Source organism: Diceros bicornis, chromosome 18 (genome assembly GCF_020826845.1).
Source record: "Diceros bicornis minor isolate mBicDic1 chromosome 18, mDicBic1.mat.cur, whole genome shotgun sequence".
In the NCBI taxonomy this organism is placed as follows: domain Eukaryota; kingdom Metazoa; phylum Chordata; class Mammalia; order Perissodactyla; family Rhinocerotidae; genus Diceros; species Diceros bicornis.
Genome location: NC_080757.1, coordinates 16,845,884 through 16,864,466, shown reverse-complemented (window position 1 = coordinate 16,864,466; position 18,583 = coordinate 16,845,884). Strand labels below are relative to the sequence as shown.

General features: G+C 53.1%; 1 protein-coding gene across 1 annotated transcript in view; it reads left to right on the top strand.

Moving 5' to 3' along the window:
- NXN (nucleoredoxin) overlaps nucleotides 1-15,749 on the top strand; it is a 142,097-nt gene extending 126,348 nt beyond the window's left edge. The window contains exons 6-8 of the mRNA XM_058560159.1: nucleotides 9,578-9,757; nucleotides 11,639-11,763; nucleotides 14,812-15,749. Of these exons, the coding sequence (XP_058416142.1) occupies nucleotides 9,578-9,757; nucleotides 11,639-11,763; nucleotides 14,812-14,994 (488 nt within the window). The 3' untranslated portion in view covers nucleotides 14,995-15,749. The remainder of the gene's footprint in view (nucleotides 1-9,577; nucleotides 9,758-11,638; nucleotides 11,764-14,811) is intronic.
- Nucleotides 15,750-18,583: the final 2,834 nt, after the last annotated feature.

Genomic DNA, 18,583 nt, shown 5'->3' with positions numbered 1-18,583 from the left:
TCCAGCCTCTCTCCTCACCAGACCTGCTTTAGTGGGAATATGGCCAGCTCTCCTGAATTCCCTCCTCTCTGCCATGAAACAGCTGTTACATCATCAGGTTCATAACTCAGGATGTCTATGCGTCTCCCTGTCTCCTCTCTTCTTTCTTGTTAGAAGACGTATCATCCCTGCCTTCTAAGATTCTGCCTTTGTTCTTCTAGGGTCTTACCCTTGCCTCTTCTGTTTCCCTCCCTTTCTTGCTCCATGTCTCTCTTTCTCTCTTAGCTCCTTCTCCACTTCATGGAGTGCTCGGGTCTCAATTAGCCATAAAAAAAAAATCCCATCATCTCCTAAACCTACTGCTTAGGCTGCCATAACAAAATATCATAGATAGGGTGGCTAAAACAATAGGAATTGATTTCTCGCGGTTCTGGAGGCTGGGAAGTCCGAGATCAGTGTGCTGGCCAGTTCAGTTTCTGGTGAGGGCTGTCTTCCTGGCTTGCAGATGGCCATTCTCTTGCTGTGTCCTCACACGGAAGAGAGAGTGCTCTGGTGTCTCTTCCTCTTTTTCTAAGAGCCTCCTCACAGGCTCTGTCTCCAAATACATCGGGGGTTAGAGCTTCAACATACGAATTTCGGGGCAACACCTTCAGTCCATACCAGCCACCATCCCTCTCTCTTTCTCCAAAACATCAAAATTCTCAAAGACGCTCCCACTGCCTCAGCTTCTTCAACTCTGACCACGTAACAGGCCTTGTGCTGGTGTGAGGGACACCAGCGTGATAAAGTCATGGTCCCTGCCCTCATGGAGCTCAGGGATGCTATTTCACCTCTTATCCTTCCAGCCCCAGCATTGAGCTATAAGTGGTCTCTCAGGTCACCAGGGGCCTCCTGTTCATTGGTTTATGTAACAAAATGTAATTGTGTACCTGTCGTATGATAGGTGCTTGTCTGTTCGTGAACTAAAAAGACAAAGGTCCCTGACCTCATTTACATTCTAGCAGACAGAGCCAAGCAGTAAACATAATCTAAAAAGATAAAGTTACAGTGTGTTGAGTTATAAGTGCTGAGGATAGAAAATGGAGCAAGATAAGAGAATTGGGAGTACAAAGGTGGGGCAGGAGACGGGTCACAATTTTAAATAGGTTGGTCAGGGTCGGCTCCATTGAGAAGGTGACAAGAGAATTAACCCTGTGGTTCTCTGGAAGAAAAGAGTGTTCCAGGCAGAGGGAACAGCCCCTGCAAAGGCCTTGGGGCAGAATAGTGCCTGACATATTTATGGAACAGCAGGGAGGCCAGTGTGGCTGGAGCAGAGTGAGCAAGGGGAATGTGGAAGGGTTAAGATTGGAGAGTAACAAGACCAGGGAACATGGGGCCTTTGTTAATCAGACTTCGGCTTTTCACTGAGTGAAGTGGGACACTGTTGGGAGATGTGAGGAGAGGCGTCCCGTGATCTAATTTATGGTCAGATCCCTCTGGCTGCTGTGTTGAGGAGCAGGGAGGCCGGTTAGGATGTTACTGTAATAATCCAGGGAAAAGAGGATGGGGCTTGGACGAGGATTGTAGCAGTGGAGGTGGTAAGATGTGGGTTCTGCGCAGAGTTTGAAGGTAGAGCCTTAGCGTTTGTTGACAGATTCGATGTGAAGTGTGAGAGTAAAAGGAGTCAAAGATGACTCCAAGGCTTTCTGCCTCAGCGACCAGAAGGGCGCAGTCGCCGTCAGCTGAGACGGGGAGAGCTGTGTATCTCGGCCGCGGGGATGGGGGTGGACAGGATGCGTATGGAAGTCAGGTGAACGGCAGTTTAATTTTGATCGTGTGGGGTTTAACATGCCCCGTTGGTGGTGATGTGGAGTCAGCAGCCTAGAATTGGGAGAGAAATGGGGCTTGAGATATAAATTTGGCATTTGTCAGTTGGCATATAGTTACATTTCAAAGCCTAGAAGTGGATGAGATTGCCACGGGAGTGAGTCAAGATATTTGCGATCCAGTGACCTCCCTATTCTCTTCCTGCTTCATCTGCTTTTGTTTTCTGACACTTGGGGCTACCCCTGAAATCCTCTCCTCCTTCCCCTCTCCTCCCACATCACCCCCTCTCCTGGTTTTCTCCTGCCTCATTTTTCTTAGCTTTCTCCTCCGCCATCTCCTTATTGGGGGCTTGTCCCGGGCTCTTCTCCCTTTGTTCTAACGATTCCATTATACCTAGAACGCCTCCGTTCCTCTGCCCCGGTCCTCCTCCCCCGTCCCAGTCTACTGTACGCACCAACCTGGCAGAGCACCTCTGAGTGAACCTTCCAGAAGATCAACTCTGATCGTGGTGTTGATCCCCTGTGTGGAAGCCCTCCATGGCCGTGGCCTGGTATTCCAAGACCCTCTCCAGTCTGCAGCCCCATTTCTGACTGCTCCCCTATCTACACCTCCCCTCCCCTCCACCCTGCCATCACGCATGGCCTCCCTCCCCGCCCTCCACCACCATCCTCCCCATCCTTCCAGCTCAAATGCTGCCTCCTTCAGTGCCTTCCCTCGGAGAGCAAACCCTTTCTCTTGTGAACTCGCATGGGTTTGTTATAAAGGATACAACTCAGGGAGAGCCAAAGGGAAGAGATGCATAGGTACATGGGAAGGGGCACGGAGCTTCCGTGCCCTCTGTGGGCATGCCACCCTCCCAGCACTTCCCTATGTTCACCAACCCGGGAGCTCTCTGAACCCTGCCGTTTAGGGGTTTTTATGAAGAGGTCATTATGTAGGCATAACTAATTGAATCATTGGCCATTGGTGATTGACTCACCCTCCAGCCCCTCTTTCTTCCCCAGAGGTCAGAGGTCATGGTGTGGGCCTGAAAATTCCAGCCTTCTAATCATGCCTTTCTGGTGACCAGCACTCACTCTGAAGCTATTTAGGGGCCTTCACCCACCAGTCATCTTATTACCATACAAAAGACACTCATCACTCTGAGATTCCAAGAATCTTAGAAGCTCTTGTGTCAAGATTGGGAAATAAGACCAAATATTATAACAAAGGATGCTCCTATCACCCCTACCACTCAGGAAATTACAAGGGTTTTAGAAGCTCTCTGCCAGGAACTGGGGATGAAGACCAAACATATATTTCTTATTACATTACAAGATCACAATGTACACACTCCACATGTACGCAGAGTCAGTGGAGGTTCTGCTGTGTTGAGCAGCTGGTCTTCAGCGGATCCTACAGGGCTGGGTCTGGGAGAGCTCATGTTCTTTGTCTGACTCTCTCTGTGTGTCCCAGGCTCTCACTCCACTTTCTCTCTCCTGAAGCATTTTGATGAAGGTGCTTTCACAGAGCAGCACAGGTCCATTCCCCTGCCCGCACCCAAGGTGAGCCACCTCCACCTGGCCTGTCTTTGTGCCTTCCGGTGAGCGAGTGACTTCATCCGACAGTCACTTTGTGTGTCGGGGCACATGAGGGCAGAGCTTCCCTGTGCTATCCTGACAGGCTCGGATGAAAACGGGTAATGCAAAGAGAAAGCGAAATCCTCTGAGCATCTCGGGAGCGGGCTCAGAACATCTCTGGATCCCAGTATCCCCAGCAGACTGAAGAGGCCTTACAGAAAAGGCCTCATGGTGGTGTCCATCCAGGTGGTGGTGGGCGAGTCTGGGTCCTGAGATTGCGTCCCTCAAGTCATCCCTCTCCCAGAGTGGCAGGACGTGCCGCCAGACCAGAAGTCCCGCTGCTGCTGGCAGGCTGGTCGCTGGCTCCGCTGGGGCTCTGCACTGAGCCCGGGCTGTGTTAACCAGCAGTCTCCCCCGGGCCGCCTGAGTCCACCAGGGCCCTGGCATTTGGCTTCCATGCATTTCCTTTGTGTGAGAGGAGTAGCTGGGTGCCCTGAGGCGGAGGGCCTCTTGACTCCCAGCGCTTCATGCAGACTGGGGAATTTGCAGCCTATAAGCTGTTTAAAAATGCCTTTCTAAGGAAGGGGTTTAGACACACTTGGCAAAAGACAAATCCCATTAGCAATTGTCTGACTAATCCTGGCTGTCAGGGAACACCGTGTTCTGCTTACAGCCTCTCTCTCCTGGGTTAGGGGCCCTGGCTGTTTTGTTCCTCTCCCCTCCCCACCCTCAGCCGTGGGGGGTAGACAGGGCCTCGTGTGAGTGGACGGGTGGCCGTGGGCCCTGCCCCCAGGAGCACAGCCCGGGAGGACGGTGCTCTCGGCCTGGGGCTGGGAGGTGGTCAGGCGAGGGCCACTGGCTGTCCCAGCATCTACTCGTTTCTCTGCTGCCCTCTTGTTCGTTCCTTATCCTTCTGCTTTCTCTTCTCCTCTTCCCCTTGTCCCTTCCTTCCTCTTCCATTTCCTGCCTTTCTCCTCTCTCTTCCTTCCTTTGCCCTCTTCCCTGCCCCTTTCAAAAAATCTGTTTATTTTATATAGAAACGAAACATTCGGAGATTGTGTTTTTCAGTCAATAGAGGGTGAGGGGCCGATGCTGGTGTTTTTTTATAGATAAATATCTCAGTATTGAGATATTTAAAGGCCTGGCGCAGGCCGTGTGGAGCCGGCCCATGGGCCTGGGGAGGGCAGGCGGGGGCCTGCCTCGGGACCTACGGAGCAGCTTCAGTGTTCTCTGTCTTGTTTTATTTTGAGAACATAAAAAAGAAAAAACAGGAAAGGATCGAGAATAATGTAACAAACACCCACATGGCCAGCACCCAGAGTTGACATTTTTGCTTCAGGTATTTAAGGTATGAACGAATGGGAGCACCACACAGACAGAGGTGGGGTTCCTTTACTCCTCTGCGCTGCCCTTCTCCCTCTTTCTCCTCCCGGGGGAGACACAACCAAACATTTCACGTGTATCATTGTAACCTGTGTTCATAGTTTTACTGCGTATATATCAACCCATGAATAATATCTAGTCATGTGGGCGTGTATTTTGGAAGCATGCTTAAATGCTGACATGCTGTAATATCATTCTGCAACTTGCTTTTGTCACTTAATGTTATGATTTCAAGATTTATCCCTGTTGATGTTTATATCTGGTTCATTTCTTTTCAGTGCTGGACAGTGTTTCATTGTATGACTGTACCACAGTTTATCTATTTGCTCCATTGATGACGGCTACTCGGTGGTTTCTGGTTTTTCTGTATTACAAGAACATCGCCATGAACCACTCGGGCCTGGTGGCCAAGTTCAAGTAGGCCCAGACCATCCTGTGACCTCCCTTGGGTTTCTCTGAGCTTCACCACCCAAACCAGCTGCCTTCTGCTCCTTAGCTCTCCAAGCAAGGGAATGTTCTGGGGGAGCCAGGAGGGGAGGAGGGATCTGAACGGAACTGGCAGTTCATGTGGCCAAGGCGTGGTTTGTATTTGTCATCCCCACCTAGCCCCGCTGCCCTTCGGTTCTTGTTCGAGTTTTATTTTATGTTACTAGGTCTATCATAACACCATTTAAGAAAACTCAGATATCTGTCTCACCCACATTCCTGTCCTACTAGCACAACTGTTTTCACTTTTCTGAGCCTTTTTGGTCTCTGTCCACATGCATACATGCTTGTCCACAGTTGTAAGTGCACACACAGTACGGTGGATTCTATATTTTCTATTTAACAATGCATCACAGACATTTTCCATCTTGCTACGGTTTTCATAATGGCCGTTTCCGTGACTGCAGAATATTTTGCCCCTAACTTGCCCTAACCTGCCCTTCCTGTTTCTGGTCTGCTTTTCCTCCCATTTCTCTGCGCAGCTCCCCGCACGTTCAGATCATATTGCCATTCACATGCAGAGACAGAAAGCTCTCTGGGTTACAACCCTGCCCAGCCACTCTGCCCCAGCTCCCACCTCCCTGCCTCAGAACTCCCTCTTCCCTTGGCAGTAGAAAAGTAACCAATTACACCGTGGGACAGTTGCAGTACACGTGGCTTGAGATCATTCTAAATATTCACAGATAGGCTCCTCTGAGGAGGAACCGTTGGGAGTGGGCTTTTTAGGCCCTGTTCTTTCTTCTCCAGGTTTTAAAGGAGATGGTGGAGGGGATTTTTAGGCACTGCTTGTGGTCCAGGGCTGGGCTCTTGGGGCTGAAGCCCTCTCTAGGAGCATGGAGTATGTGTTCTATGCCCAAAAGGTAAGCTTGGGATGGTGCAAGTAAAAGAATGCCAACCCTGTCACACTGTTCCTGGAACCCTCGCTGTGGTGTCGACACTCTCTGTCCTCTGTGTCTTTAGCTAACTTCCTCAAGCCAGCAGGGAGGTTTCTGTTTATCTCACTAGAGCAAGGCACAGTCTTCTGTACCTCTGCCTTCTCATGAGCCAAATAACCAACTTAGGGGTAATAAAAATAATAATAATAATGAAGTTATTTATAACAAGAGCTAATATTTATAGAGTACTTACTGTATATCAGATACTCCGATAAAAAGCATTTTATACTTGTCATCTTATTTATTCCTCACAACAACCAAATAAGGTTGCAAGCTATCACCACCCCCATTTGCCAGCTGTGGAAATGAGGCTCCGAGAAGTTAAGTGACTTGCCTGGATCTTCCCTAGAATTCTAACTACGCTTCCCCCAAGAGTCCCAGCCCTTGCAGCTGGGAAACACAAGTTCAAGCAAAGCAGAGCCGAGCTGCCCCTTTCTCATTGCCTCCAGAGAAGCCCCTTGCTGGTGTGGAAGTTATTTCATATAAAGGCATTGATTAGAAATGTTCCATTCCCTTTAAGTTTTGCCCTGTTTTCTCCTTAGACGGCTCTGCTTTAGGGGATTTGCTTCAAGGAGGGGAGGATCAGGGATTGCGTGATGGGGGAGGAAAGGGAAGAGGTGACTGTGGTCTCAGCCTCCTTCCTGCACGCAGCCTTTGGAAGGGAGAGGAGGGAGGTGGGAGGTGCAGAACGCTGCACGTGCTGGGCCTCCCCTTGCCCTGGTGCTGGGAGAGCCCCCCTCAGCCGGCGGCCTGGGGGAAAGAGCAGCAGCTTTTACAATAAGCAGACCAGGGTTCCTGTCCCGCTTGGCCACTTGCTGGCCCTTCTGTAAAAGGAGCACAGTCATACTTCCCGCTGCCGTCTGTTAGGAGGATGGCGTGAGGCGGCATCTGCTGTGCCTAGCACAGGGCAGATGCACCGGAGGTGCGAGCGTCCCTCCTCTCGCCCGCTGGCCCATCCCTGGAGGAAAGCACACACCGAGGGCTCCAGGGCCAAGGTAACCAAGATCGCGTGATGGGAAGGGGGCCTCGCACTGCACGGAGATGCTTTCCCCCGTCCACATGCAGAAATGGGCTTCTCTGGGTTGAAGTCTGCTTGATTGTTTTACCGAGTTGCTTTCTGTTTATGCCCCACAGACACACGCACCTCGTCATCTTGGGCTCTTAGATATGGGCTTCGGTGTTCAAATCACCAAATTCGAGTGGGGACTGCTTTCCCGTAGCCATGGGGAAGGGGTGGGGAGACCAAGGCCCGGGGAGCTCTTCCTTCGTGGAATCAGCTGAGGACTCCTCAGCAGCCAGCTGGGGCTCCGGGTCCTTGCCCTGCTGTCCTGGTCCCCACCGGCATGAACTTGAGGGGCTGCAGCCATGGTGTCAAAGAAGCTGAGAGTGGTCCCTTGGAGAAACTGGGGCACCAAACCAGGAAGCGGGCTTCTTTGCCTTCAGATTTTACTTTTCCTCCCTTTTCTGTCCTCTGTGCTTGCTTGTCCTCCACACACCAACACGGCCTCCCACGTCTGGGCTACAAACAGACCGGCTGCTGTGTCTAATCGTACTGATGGGCAGGCCCTGATTTAACCCAACACTTGTAATTGCCCAGTTTCTGAAACTCACTGACTTTCTGGTTAAAGAACTTTGCCAAGGCATTGTTGAGATGGGGTACGGCAATGGGGAGGCACGCGTTTGCAGCTGGCTGGCCTGTCGTGGCCCCAGCCTCCGTTAAGGCTGCTAACTCAAGCCCAGCCCGATCCTGAGGGATGGGGACACACCTGATATAGGCCCCAGGCTTCTGAGGGATAAAACGCAGCTGCGAGGATGAGGCTGGAAACGTCCCAAGTCTCTTGTGCTCTGACACGCAGCTTCTCTGGAGGCCTGGACAGCTCCGAGCGCATGTTAAAAGCCCCCGAGGAGTCCCGGCTACATGGGTCTGTGTGATGCAGTGGGAATGGCAGTCCTCCAGAACCCGTTTCTCTCTGGACCTGTTCCCTCACACGCCAAGCCACTTCTTCTAATAGGTGTGAACATAATGGACTCGTTTTTCCTTTTGAAGACAGGCCTACCACTGCACGCCCGCTGAGCCGGCCACTGCGGCAGGTTACAAAACACCAGGGCCATATTTCTGGTACCTCAGCGTCCCCCCAGCAGAGGAGTAAAATGTCAGTGCAGCCACCCACTGAACGCTTTGGAATCTGTAGATATGGAATTGCTCTGGCTTTGACTGGCCCGCATAAACTAAAGCTGGCCAGTTCCAGAGGAGACGCGGCTGCTTAGTGCCAGGCGGGGAGGGGACCGGCTGCCGGTGCAGAGACAGGTGTCCCCAAGGGCAGGGCCGAGGCTGACTCTGGCTGTGGTTGGTGAGGGGTAGCCCTGGCTGGAGGAGAAGCAACGGGGAGTGGGGTGCACAGAGCAGGCAGGTAGGAAACTCTTAACCTGGATGGGCTTTTCTCTGATTTTTCATTTCAGGCTTTATGGTTGGGGGGCAGTTTGTGGGGAGCTTCGTGTCGCGTTTCTTACCCCAGCCCAGGACTCGGATTTGAGCACAGCAGCGTGGCTATCAGCATGCTCCCTCCAGGGACTTCCTCCCCAGAGTGGGTATGGGACTCTCCCTAGGAGGCAGGGCTGGAGCTGGGGGTGAGGGCCGCTGGCTCACTGGCAGCCCCCTGCTCTCGCACTGCAGCCCCTGCCCCAGGCTCCTCCCTCCACAGGCCCCTGTACTCACATGGTGGGGCCCTCCTGCCCGTGCGAGGACTCCCATGGCATTTGTGCTGGTTGGTGTGTCTGTAGCAGGTACCCTGCGTGGAAATGGGTTTTTACCCCACCTCCATTAGGTTTCAGGCTCCCTGCAGGTGCAGGCAACGTCTCCTGCTTGTTTGGGATTTCTTGAGGATTTATCCACTGTTTCTACGTGCCAAGACCCTGTGCGAAGTTCTTTAAATGCACGACCTCGTTGATCTGTACACAGTAGGAGAAGGCAGGAACTGCATGTACCACGTTGCAATGGAGGATACTGAGGCCCAGAGAGGTGAAGTACATGCTCAGGGTTCCATGGAGAAGTTACATGCAGACCCATGGGAGTTCTGCAGCTATTCAGTGGCTGAGCCTGGATTCCATCCCAGGGCTTCCTGATTCTTAATCATCAGCCTGTATCGCATGCATCCTAGGTCCTTCCTGTGAACTGTGGGTGGGAGCTGGCCCCTCCTGCCAGGGCCTGTCTCTACGCGAGCTCTCTTTTTTTGCTTGAGGAAGATTAACCCTGACATCTGTGCCAGTCTTCCTCTGTTTTGTATGTGGGACACCACCACAGCATGGCTGATGAGTGGTGTAGGTCCACGCCCAGGATCTGAACCCACGAACCTGGGCCACTGAAGCGGAGCACACCGAACTTAACCATGATGCCACGGGGCCGGCCCCTAAGCGATCTCTCTCCTGCAGGCATCCCCACCCTCATCGTGCTGGACCCGCAGGGGGAAGTGATCACGCGGCAGGGGCGGGTGGAGGTGCTCAACGATGAGGACTGCAGAGAGTTCCCCTGGCACCCCAAGCCCGTGCTGGAGCTCTCCGACTCCAACGCCGTGCAGCTCAACGAGGGCCCCTGCCTCGTCCTTTTTGTAGGTATGAAGCTCACTGGGGGCCCCAGGGCCGATGGGACTGGACAGGCCTCCCGTGGGGGTGTCTTTCCCTGCAGCTTCTTTCTGTCACAGCAACGCAGAGCCTGGGCTTTTGTCTCTCCCTGCAGCCTTGCGTTTGACCCCAATGATTTATTCATGGCTCTCCCCCTGCGGGAGGTGTTCTGGGAGCTGCTGCTGTGCTTTCCTTCCTTGCTGCTCCGGCTGCCAGCTGGGAAGAATAGGTCAGGCCGGGGGGATGCCCTGGGCCCCCTGATGAACAGACCCATTGTTGGGTGGAGGCGAGGCTGCACGCACAGCAGCTGCAGGGGGCTGGGCCCCCTCGGGCCAAGGCTCACCCAGGCTGCCTCTGCCATCACCTGTGTCCTGATGAACTGCCGAGGGGCTGCTGGAGCCGGCCCCAGCCTCAGGGCAGCATCTCTGCAACCAAGTGCCCCTCTTGGCACCCCCCAGCAGCCCCTCCCGTCTCACCCACTCTGGCGCTCAGCGAGTGACTGTGCTCTGCGGGGCAGGAGGACATGGGAACATTTACTCTAGGCTCCCTGCAGCCCTGTGGGACCACCCTGATTCCTTGCAAACAGCAACTGATGCCCAAGGGCCGCCTCACCCTCTGCCTTGGGACTTGCTGCTTAGCTCCATTCAAAATAATTTGGGTACCAGGATCATGGCTGAGATGCTGCCATACCCCCTTTACTGAGGGTGACTGGGGATTTGTGCAAGATCCTCCCCTCATTTCACTGCAAGTCTGGTTTGGGGTCCCCAGGAGGGGAGCCAGTATGCACACTCGAGGGGATTCTTAAGCACACTGACTTGCAGGCTGGTCCTGTGCTTGAAGGACAGAGGCCCCCTGCAGAGAGGTGGCCTTGGGGAATCATTCACCTTGGGGCTTTCCTGCCTGCTGCAGGCTCACACACCCACATCCTGGGGCTGCTGGGAAGCAATTCTGAACTGAGGGACAGTTGGGAACCTCCCTGGCTGTCTGCAGATGTGGAAACAGGGTTCCAGAGGCGAGGCGAATCCCCGACATCACAGAGCTAATTAGATGTGGCTCTAGAGGGTGCCTGTTGGGTCTGCATTTTCTGGGCCTCCTGGGCACTGTGGCATTTCTGGGTGAAAATCTTCTGCTCTCCCCTCCCCCTGCTTTGCCCCTTGGGGATGCTGCTCTTGCCCTCGGTAACAGGGCTCAGCAGGAGTGAGCCCTAGGACCCTGTGTGTGGCTGCTCCCCGCTGCTGTTTCACTGGAGGGGAGAAGTGCCTAAAGGTGACCCTGGGGAGCCTGGTCAGGTGTCCTCCCATGCAGTCAGCCTATCCCCTCCCAGGTGAGGCCGGCTGACAGCTGTGAAGTTGGCATTCCAGTGGCCCTGGTGCCTCCCCACTGCCACCAAAGCTGCTGACGGGACCACAGTCCTGACAACCGTGTCCCGTGTCCCCCCCCCCCCCCCCCCGGTTCTGCCATTTTCATTAGGAAGTCAGAGATCTGAGGTCATGGCCTCTCATTCTGTGATTGACAGAAAAACTACCGGGGATCTCAGGTCCTGGCTTAAGGGAAGCTCAGCTTCCAAGGCAGGTCTGTGAAGAATTCAGTGAAAAGGATCATGTGTGCCCGGGGCATTAGTGCTACTCAGTGAGGTGAGTTGTTCTTGGAGAGCACGGTGCAGGAGAGCGCTGTGGGAGCACGCAAATGTGCACACGGGGACCCACCCTCGTGCACCCAGGAGGCGAGGCCTGTGTCCCAGGGGAAGCTCTTGTTCCATTCAGGGGCTGCCCAGATGGGCGTTTCAGGCCCTAGACCTAGGCTCCCTCAGGGGCACCACTCCATCTGTCTGAGAAGCCAGTGTGTCCCTGTGTCTTTCTCTCCCCATCACAGATTCTGAGGATGATGGGGAGTCCGAGGCGGCCAAGCAGCTGATCCAGCCAATAGCCGAGAAGATCATCGCCAAGTACAAAGCCAAAGAGGAAGAGGCACCGCTCCTCTTCTTTGTGGCGGGAGAGGTGAGTGTCTCTGGGGTGGCTCAACTGACTGACTTTTAGAACACAAGTGAGAGGCCTTGGGGATGTCTGAAGGGGCCCCAGGGTCTGGGGTGATGGTGCTTCTGGGAGAGCCCACAGACAAATGCGGCATGAAAAGGTGTGTCATCAGGCACAGAAAACCATTTCCTGCCCCTGCTGCTTTCTTTTCCCGTCTTTCTCACTCAGCAGCCTAAGAGCAGCAGGATGCCCTCCCGGGACGGAGCCCTGGCATGCCCATCTCCCAACAAGGCTCTAGGGACAGTGGCAGCCACAAAGATCGTGACAGCACTTACTCCCTCGGGGCTAGGTCCAAACCAGGCCCTTGATGCTTTGCAAAGTGTCTGCGTGGTTAGTCCCCTCGTACCAGCCTGGAGATGGGCTGTTCCCATTACAGGGATCCCGGCTGGGGGCCACAGCTGCGACCTGCAGTTACCCAGCCAGTCTGAGAGAGTGCTGAGGTTGGAAACTGCTGACATGCCAACTCTTTCACCCCAGGCCTGTCCCTTGAAGGCCTCCAGCTGGCCTGGACCTAGCAGGGGCCTCTTCTCAGGGCCCTTCAGTCGAGCCATCTGCAGCAGGCGTCTGGCTCCCCAAAGGTGTAGGAGCCTCCATCCTGCGATGTGGAAATCTCTGCAAGATGGCTGCGGTCGGCACAGATGCCCTACCTCGGTCCCCACCCCCAGGAGCCATCCTCCACGCATGCTCCACTGCCTCCCACCCACCCCGGCACCCGCCATAAGCCGGTTATTGACAGACGCTTTTTGAAGTCCCCCTTCCCTCCTCCACCCATCTGTACCTCCGTTGGTCAGAGCCTTGTGCTCATTTCACGCTGCGTTTCAGTCCCAGGAGAGGCAGTGGTGGCCAGACACCCTGAGCCACCCATTCATCACCCCCTCAATAGCCACCCCTGCTAAGCCCTGCGGGGCCCCTCACAGGCAGCTGAATCACCCTGCTCAGCCCCGGGGTAGAGGGAACAAAGCAGGTTCACAGGGCCCTGCCTTGAGGCTACACAAGTCCGCTCCACACAAAGCACACGCGGAGGCTGCTCGGAATTTATTAAACACTAACCCTTTCGAATGGCTCTGAGAGAAAAGAGGGGTGCAGAACAGACAGGGCTGAGCCGGGGGCAGGGGTCGGGGCTGGAAAGCTCCAGTAACTGCTTTAGAAATGTGGCGGAAAGGAGCATTTGCAGGTTTTCTAGATACTAGGCACCAAGCCAAGTGCTTCACCTGCAAGACCCCACTTGCTCCTCACCTCTCTGGTAATGTGAATCATTACCGCTCCACAGAGGAGGAGAGCCAGGCTCCGAGAGGGTGAGTGCTGGCTGGCTCTTACGCCTCACGTGGCCCCATGTGAGCTGTTATTAAATCCATCTTACAGGGGAGGAGACCTGGGCTTAGAGACCTGACTTGCAAAGTCACACGTTAAGTAGGTGGCAGAGAGAGGAGTGAACATGAGGTCAGTGTGACTCCAGAAGCAGTGTTCTCACTCCTTCTGTCCATGTGGTCCGGCAGACGGACCGGCCCAGGCCTAGAGGGAAGGATGCCTGGACCAGGACGTTGACTGGAGCCAGGGTCATTCACTGCCCCATCCTTCCTGTGCACTTCACCTGGGCTCCTGGCCTTGGTAGCTCTCTTGGGCCAGTTCTCTATCCTTGTGCTCAGAAGCAAGGCAACATGGAAGGAGGGTGGGCACAGGGTGCTGGAACATCAGGCATTGACTGAGTGTCTCTGAGACCAGGACTCGGGCCCTCTCACATTCCATCCAGGGCTAATGGGGATCCCTTGTTTGTCTTGATTCTGTCTGCTCTGGCAGGCAGAAGTCATCCCTTCTGAAGCCTTAATAGACGTTAAAATACATCTCCCTGTGGTTTCCTCAGAGGAGAGGGGAGGGGACACAGTGTAGCTCTTGGCTTGGCCTAGGGCTTCTAATGGGAATTCGATGTACGGTATTTGTCCAGGTGTCTTCCCTCTGTTTATCATGAAGATTGTTTATTAACCCACACGGAGGGCCTGAATCGGGTGAACAGAGCCAGAGAAGTTGAATCACCCAGCATTGCTGGGAAGTGTGTGCTGTTTCAGGGGGGCAGGGGGAGACGATCACTAATAATCTTCCTCAAGATTTGCCCTTTGAGAAAGGAATGTTTTTTGTCTTAGAAACTGGTGAACTGTAAATTTTATGCCTCCTGCTTGCCAGCAGTGAAGGCCAGGAACACCCCACGCCCTTCCTCTGCAGGGCAACTCAGGCTGCTCTTGTCATTGCAATTAGAATATTGTGCATTTCATAGCGAGACGACCCTGGGATGGGTATGTAGAGTCCGTTTTCTGTTATCTACTGAATGAGGGTCAACAGCATAAAAGGTGATCTCAAATGGTTGCTCCCTTACAAATCTTTCTCCTTGTCTTTGGATTTCTGTGTTTGCCTTTAGATTTAGTAAGGCTACATCTGATAGTAGGGAAATTCACCTGGCCAGTCGCTGGGAATGGATGGATGATCAAGTGCCAGCTTCCTTCTCAGATAAATACAGTGAACCGTTAAACCTCAGCAGTACTTCACTAGCCCTGTCTTCTGAAGTGGCTGTGCAGCTCCGGCCCCGCTAACACCCAGGGGTGGAGGTGGGGCAGTGAGCTGTTTCTGTTTGAAAATGTTCCAGAGTTGAAGTCCAGATTGGCTTCAGATAATCCACAGTGGGGCTGCAAACGATTGAGAGTTGATTGCAAAAGTACATAATCAAAGGACATCACATTTTTACAAAGCAGAGGACATGTTCAAGTTGCTTTCATGCTAATAAAGAAAGATGGTGGTTTGGGGTGATACAGAGAGAGAATCTGTGAAGCAGTCTCCCCCTCCCCAAGGCAGGGCAGGGTCCACTGCTCCCTGTTCTGAGAGCCCATCTTTCCTGGAGGGGGCCCGCTCTTCAGGATGATGGAGTGGTTCCAGTCCATGCCATCTGGGGAACCTGGGCCCCGGGGAACTCTACTCTCTTTCTTAAAAACTTACCGGTTCTCCCTCCCTTCTGGTGACTTCCAGGATGATATGACTGACTCCCTGCGAGATTATACCAACCTGCCCGAGGCTGCCCCTTTGCTCACCATCCTGGACATGTCAGCCCGGGCCAAGTACGTGATGGACGTGGAAGAGATCACCCCTGCCATTGTGGAGGCCTTTGTGAATGACTTCCTAGCAGAAAAGCTCAAACCAGAGCCCATCTAGTGGAGCTCCAGCCTCATGAGACGTTATTTAAAACTCAGTCTTCCCCTCCTCCTCCTCCCCTTCCTTCCCTTTGCCCTTGGACTTTTCCAGCGTGTTCTGAATCACACAACTCAAGTGTCCAACCTCTCTGTGGTGCCTTGTTTTCTGCATTAAGTCCTCAGCTAGCACCTTAGGGTGCGCATCCTGTCAGCAGCAGCAGAACCCACCGTGTTTGGAGACTCTTGCTTGGGATTCACGGGGCTGGCGTAACCCAGCCAGAACTGGGACTGCATCACTCAGTCACTAGCTCTTGGTGAAGTATCTGCCAAGGTGTTCTCCTGCCAAGTAAGCATGAAGGGACAGTGCACTGGGGCTCGGGCTCATGAGACAGCTCAGTGACACGTACATGCAGGTGGGGCAGGGAAAGGGCTGCGGCCTCCTTAGGCCTCGCTTAGAGTGCTGGTGAGAACATCCTTTCCTAGTGACTTAGTCTGTGTCGGTCTGAGGGAGAAACACCAGCTTGTCAGTCGGTTCTTGGGCAGGGGATCTCCAGCTCGCAAAGGAAGCTTGTGTTCTTTTCTGGTGAGAAAAAGAGTAGCTGCGGTGATGATTTATATAGTAATTGCTTACTTTTATTGAACTCCTACCATGTGACAGGAGCTTCTCATTCTTTCCTAATCTCTCTCTCTCCCTTGATCTTGACCTTCTCCAAGTTTCTTCTCATATGAACAGCACCTACTTTTGTGGAATTTTGTTGATAAATTCTCTCCCTTGGACATCTTCCCAAGAAGATGTGCTCGGCCCTGCCTTCTTAGAGGAGCACAGAGGAGCACCACCTCCCAGCGCAGACCTCTAACTCGGCCCAGCTCCGGGCCTGGGGCAGTGGGAGCTCTGCTGAGGTGCCTGTGCCCAACTTTGGTTACCTCTGTCATTCCCTCTTCAAAGCAGCACTAAAGAGAGAAAGAGAGACCAGAAGCCTAGCTTTTTGCTAAGAACCTGCAGAAAGAGCTGTGCCCTAGGGTGGGAAGGAGGGCGAGGACATGTCAACGAAGAGTAGGCCTTGCATCCACTTTGCTAGGCTCAGGTAGGTCAGCTCCTTATTTGGGTTGAACTGACCACAAAAAGGAAAATAACAACAGCTGTGTACTTACAATTTGGGATGGAGGGCTTCGGCCTAGAGATTCGCAGGGTTTTAGCCTATCTCATGGAATTTAAAACAATCCCAGGCCTTACCCTTGGCTCCACTCACAGCACTCTGCCAGTCAAGACCACTTATTTGGAAAACCCAGCCCCGCAATTAGCTGTCAACACCATTGCTCCTTGCTGAATTGGATTGTTGATTTGTAGTTCAGAGGTACAACAGTAGTTGGTAATTAGACTGTTACTTGATGTCACCAGCCTGAAATGCAATCAATCACCTAGTAAGAAATAAAGCAGGCATCTCTGGACGTTATCAACCACTTGGCCTTTCCTGTCCTTCATAACAAAAATCTTTTTGCTTGTGGTGCTGTGCTCTCTTGGGGGGTGGGCAATGGGGAGTGGGACATGTGAGCTTCTCTTGACTTTCACTGGATACCTGGTAGCTATGTTTCAGAATTTTCAAGAACGCCCAGACCTAACCATGGACACCTGTCAAAGCCTCCAGACGCCGGGATGCTCTAGAGGCAGACCCTTGCTGGAGCTCTGGGTGCCATGTCTTCTGGTCTGACTTGCCCTTGTGGGGTGGATTCTCAGATCACAGACATCTTTGTGGACACTCGTGCTCATTTCCTTCCTTACTGGGGAGCAAGTGCTCTGAAGCCTGAAGCCAGCTGGAGAAACACAAGGAACCGTGCACAGGTTCACTATTGCCCTGTGAAGAATGGGGCAGTAGTTGGAGACCCACAAACCTAGCTCCATCCTTGGACTGGGGGGCTTCTTTGGGAACCCTACCAGTGTCTCCCTTTGGGGGGTGGCGTGGGTGGGGAGGCAAGGTCACCCTCGTTTGGAAGATGGGCAAGATTTCTGTCAGTGCCCTCTGTTGTGATGGCCTTGGAGGAAAGGTGGTGTCTCTCAGCAGCTACCTATCTTCTGGGGCAGAAGGAACCAAGTCCAGTGAGGAGTCACTCTAAGTCACTGCAGCAGAAAAATGAGGTCATCTGTGATCCTTCTAGGACCCGTACAGGACTGACTGCACTACCTGCCACTAAGTCAACTGGAGACGAGCCAGAATTTGTCTTTTAGAGTGGGTGTGTGGGTTGAGTGGGGAGGTTTACTAAAAAGGTGCTTTAGGTCTACATAGTGGCAAGTTAACGGGGGGGGGGGGGGGGGGGTGGTGGTGACGACACTGTGGGAGGATCCTTTGCCAGTGTAAAATCCCTGTCTCCACAGCATGAGATCTTAAGGGTTATCAATGCAGACAAAGTGGGTGGTTTCTTAATTTCCACTAAGCAGCTCCAAAATACCTTAAAATTCCTGTTGCTAATTGGAAGCAGGTTAAAACACCAGCTGTGACACATTCAAGGGCTTCCGCCAGCAGCAAGGGAAACCATGCCCTGCAGGATGAGGCAGGACGGTGGCTGTAAAAATGCCACCCTGTGGTTCCAGATTTGTGTTCACCACAATGGTTTCCAGATCCAATTCCACCCATTTTTACAAGAAATGTGGGATTTTTTACCTGTCCCCAACAATAAAGATCTGCTTAAGAAAAAGGGTGTGTGTTCGGGATTGGTATTACAGTGGCAGCTGCAAGTGCCAGAGGGCGACTGAAAACCAGCTTCCTCTCCAGGATGAGGTGGCCTACTGCCATCCCTCCCACCAAGTGTCCTTGAAATTAATGGGAGCCAGCACTGCTTTTTTGGCATCAGCCAAGGTTCAAGTGGTAATTTTCAGCCAGACTTTGTTTTTTCCTGTTGCCTAATTAGAGACAATCAAAAGTTGTTCTCTCCTGCTGCCTTGTTCCAGCACAACAAACTGAATTCTGCAATACTGTAAAGCCAGGGCAGGATAGGGTCCAGGAACAGATCAACTGGATCTAATATGGTGTCACACTGTCACCTTAGGGAGAAAACCACACGCGTGTGTGCGTGGACACGCTGTACACTTGAAACTGTGGTGGGAGTGTCTGGTCCAGGCCCCTCTAGTCACGCAGGCGCGGCGTGCACGCATTCTGTTCACTGTCGCTTCCCCTGGCCAGCCTGGGCAGCCCCATGCTTGCCCCGTAGGACCTGAACACGACTGCTTTCCAGATTGTGGGGCGGTTCAGCAGCGCCCTCTGCAGCTTCTCTCGGGTGCTGCTCTGAGCCGAGGACCAACCCAGGGGACGGGAGCTCAGGAGGCTCTTTCAAGTTGGCCCTCAAGCAGCTGTGCTGAAGTGAGCACTTAGCCTACATCCCTCTGCTGATACCAAAGGGACCACAGGGACAGGAGCACCCCCTGCTTTCCTCCAAGCAGGCTGCTCAAGGGAAAATTCTTTGGGGACGAATGGTGCTAATGCTGCATGTGCAAAGGGTGAAATATTTTCCAGGAAAAAAACGCCTTCTATGTAGGAAAATATGACAATAGGATGTTCTAGGTACACCATACATGTGAAAGCATGAAGTAAATATGCTTCGTTTTTAAGGCATTAAGT